The 2,169-nt window shown below is 43.1% G+C and overlaps 1 protein-coding gene across 1 annotated transcript; it reads right to left on the minus strand.

The window, feature by feature from the left end:
- Window positions 1–922: 922 nt before the first annotated feature.
- Window positions 923–1,726, minus strand: LOC104213601 (uncharacterized). Its single transcript, XM_070146556.1, has 2 exons — window positions 1,527–1,726; window positions 923–1,277 (listed from the first exon to the last, which is right to left on the minus strand). Exons 1-2 carry the CDS (start codon window positions 1,724–1,726, stop codon window positions 923–925), a joined length of 555 nt encoding a protein of 184 aa, XP_070002657.1.
- Between the last annotated feature and the right edge of the window lie 443 nt (window positions 1,727–2,169).

Consider the following 2,169-nt stretch of genomic DNA (forward strand, 5'->3'; position numbering starts at 1 on the left):
AACCAAATGGCATCCTTGAGAATGCAAATATGACATACAAACAAGTGAAGGTGGTCTTTTCTTGGTCTTCGGGTGTAATAAGAATCTGGTTATATCCGGAATACTCATCCAAGAAGCAATAATAAGCACGTTCGGCTAGCCTATCCAACATTTGATCAAGAAATGAAAGCAGAAAATGATCTTTCCGAGTCACTTTGTTGAGCTTCCTATAATCCATGCATACTCTCCAATCGGTGACAGTCTTGTGGGGATCAACTTATTATTGTCATTTGTAATCACAGCCATGCCCCCTTCTTTGGGACACATTGTACCAGTGAAGTCCATGAACTATCAGAAATGGGGTAGACAACCCCAGCATCCAACCACTTGATGATCTCTTTCTTGACTACGTCTTGCATGGCCTCATTCAACCTTCTTTGATGTTCCACAGAGGGTTTTCCATCCTCATCCAATATGATTTTGTGCATGAAAAAGGCGGGGTTTATACCCCGAATGTCTGCCAATGTCCAACCTATTGCTTTCTTCCTCCTTTGGAGCACCGCAATGGTGGAATCTACCTGCACGTTAGTTAAGCACGTGGAAAGAACAATAGGTAAAGTGGAACAAGGGCCTAAGAACTCATACCTGAGGTGTGAAGGCAAGGGCTTCAGCTCCAATGTAGGAGGCTCCTCGATTGAGGGCTTTGTTTGTGGAGTCTTTCGGTTCTCAAGGTCCAAGGAAAGTTTTTGGGGCTCATATGTATATGAACCCATTCCTTGCAAAGCATTGACACATTCTACCAAGCCCTCCTTCTCCTTCTCATCATGATTCAATAACACATCTTCCAATGGGTCTTCAACATTCATTACAACACTTATGTCATCAACAATTACTTCAGTCACAAAATCCACAAACGAACACACTTCATTGCTATTAGGCTGCCTCATTGACTTGTAAATGTGGAACACAACTTTTTCATCGCACACCGGAAGGTGAACTCCCCTGCTTCCACATCAACTAAGGCCTTACCTGTATCTAGGAAAGGTCTCCCCAATATGATTGGCACCTCATACTGAACCTCACAGTCAAGTATCACAAAATCTGTGGGAAGTATGAACTTGTCGACCTGAACTAGCACATCACCAATTATCCCCAATGGCCTCTTCATTGTCCGGTCCGCCGTTTGCAACCTCATGGATGTGGATCTTGGTTTCCCAATCCCTATTGTCTTGAACACATAATATGGCATTAAGCTAATGTTTGCCCCCAAGTCACACAAAGCTTTGGCGAAATCAACACTACCAATAGTTCATGGGATTGTAAAGGCACCAGGGTCTTCTAACTTTGGAGCCATCGAGTGCACCATGGCACTCACTTGATGTGTCATTTTGATTGTTTCACAGTCCATTGATCTCTTCTTTGTTACTAAGTCCTTCATGAACTTGGCATATCCCGGCATTTGTTCTAAGGCTTCAACCAATGGCACATTTATGGACAAACTTTTCATCATATCAATGAATTTCTTGAACTGATTCTCATTGTCTTACTTTGCAAGCCTTTGAGGATATGGTGGAAGAGGCCTTGGAAAAGGAGCCTTGGCTTTGGGCACTACCGAATCTGGTATGTCTATCACATGTTTCCTAGACGGATTCACATCATCTTGTGTCTCCTCCACATTTTCAGCAATGTCTATCCTCACTTCATTATTCACTTGAACCTCATTGCTTGGCTCATCATCATCTTGCATCACCGCATCATCATTCACAAATATTTCTTTAGTTTGAGGTACTAGCAACTCCACCTTTCCCACTTCTCGTAGTCACCGCCATAGCATGCCCCGTATTGTTTCCACCCTTTGAGTTTACTACCGTATCACTTGGTAGTGCCCCCTTAGGGAGAATATTCAAAGCTTGAGAAATTTGGCCAAGTTGGACTTCCAAGTTGCGGATAGAAGTGTTGTGGGAGGCTAATTGGGAATCGGAGTCGGCATTATTCTTCATCATTTGTGCGAACATGATTTCAATCCATCCCATCTCATTGTTGGAAGAACTAGGACCTTGTGATAGATATGGAGGCGGGTTGTTCAGTTGTTGACACATTGGGGGCTTTGAAAGCCCGACCCCCAATTCCCTTGATTATTGTTGTTCCAACCCCATTGATTGTTATTGCCTCCCAATTACTATTATAATT

The sequence above is a fragment of the Nicotiana sylvestris genome, chromosome 5, assembly GCF_000393655.2.
Source record: "Nicotiana sylvestris chromosome 5, ASM39365v2, whole genome shotgun sequence".
NCBI lineage: Eukaryota > Viridiplantae > Streptophyta > Magnoliopsida > Solanales > Solanaceae > Nicotiana > Nicotiana sylvestris.

What these genes read in the sequence shown, in the direction of transcription:
- LOC104213601 (XM_070146556.1), bottom strand. Translation starts at nt 1,726, where the DNA reads ATGCAAGATGATGATGAGCCAAGCAATGAGGTTCAAGTGAATAATGAA. An exon ending in TATCCTCAAAGGCTTGCAAA is followed by an intron (nt 1,278 to 1,526) that starts GTAAGACAATGA and finishes AACTATTGGTAG; the next exon opens with TGTTGATTTCGCCAAAGCTT.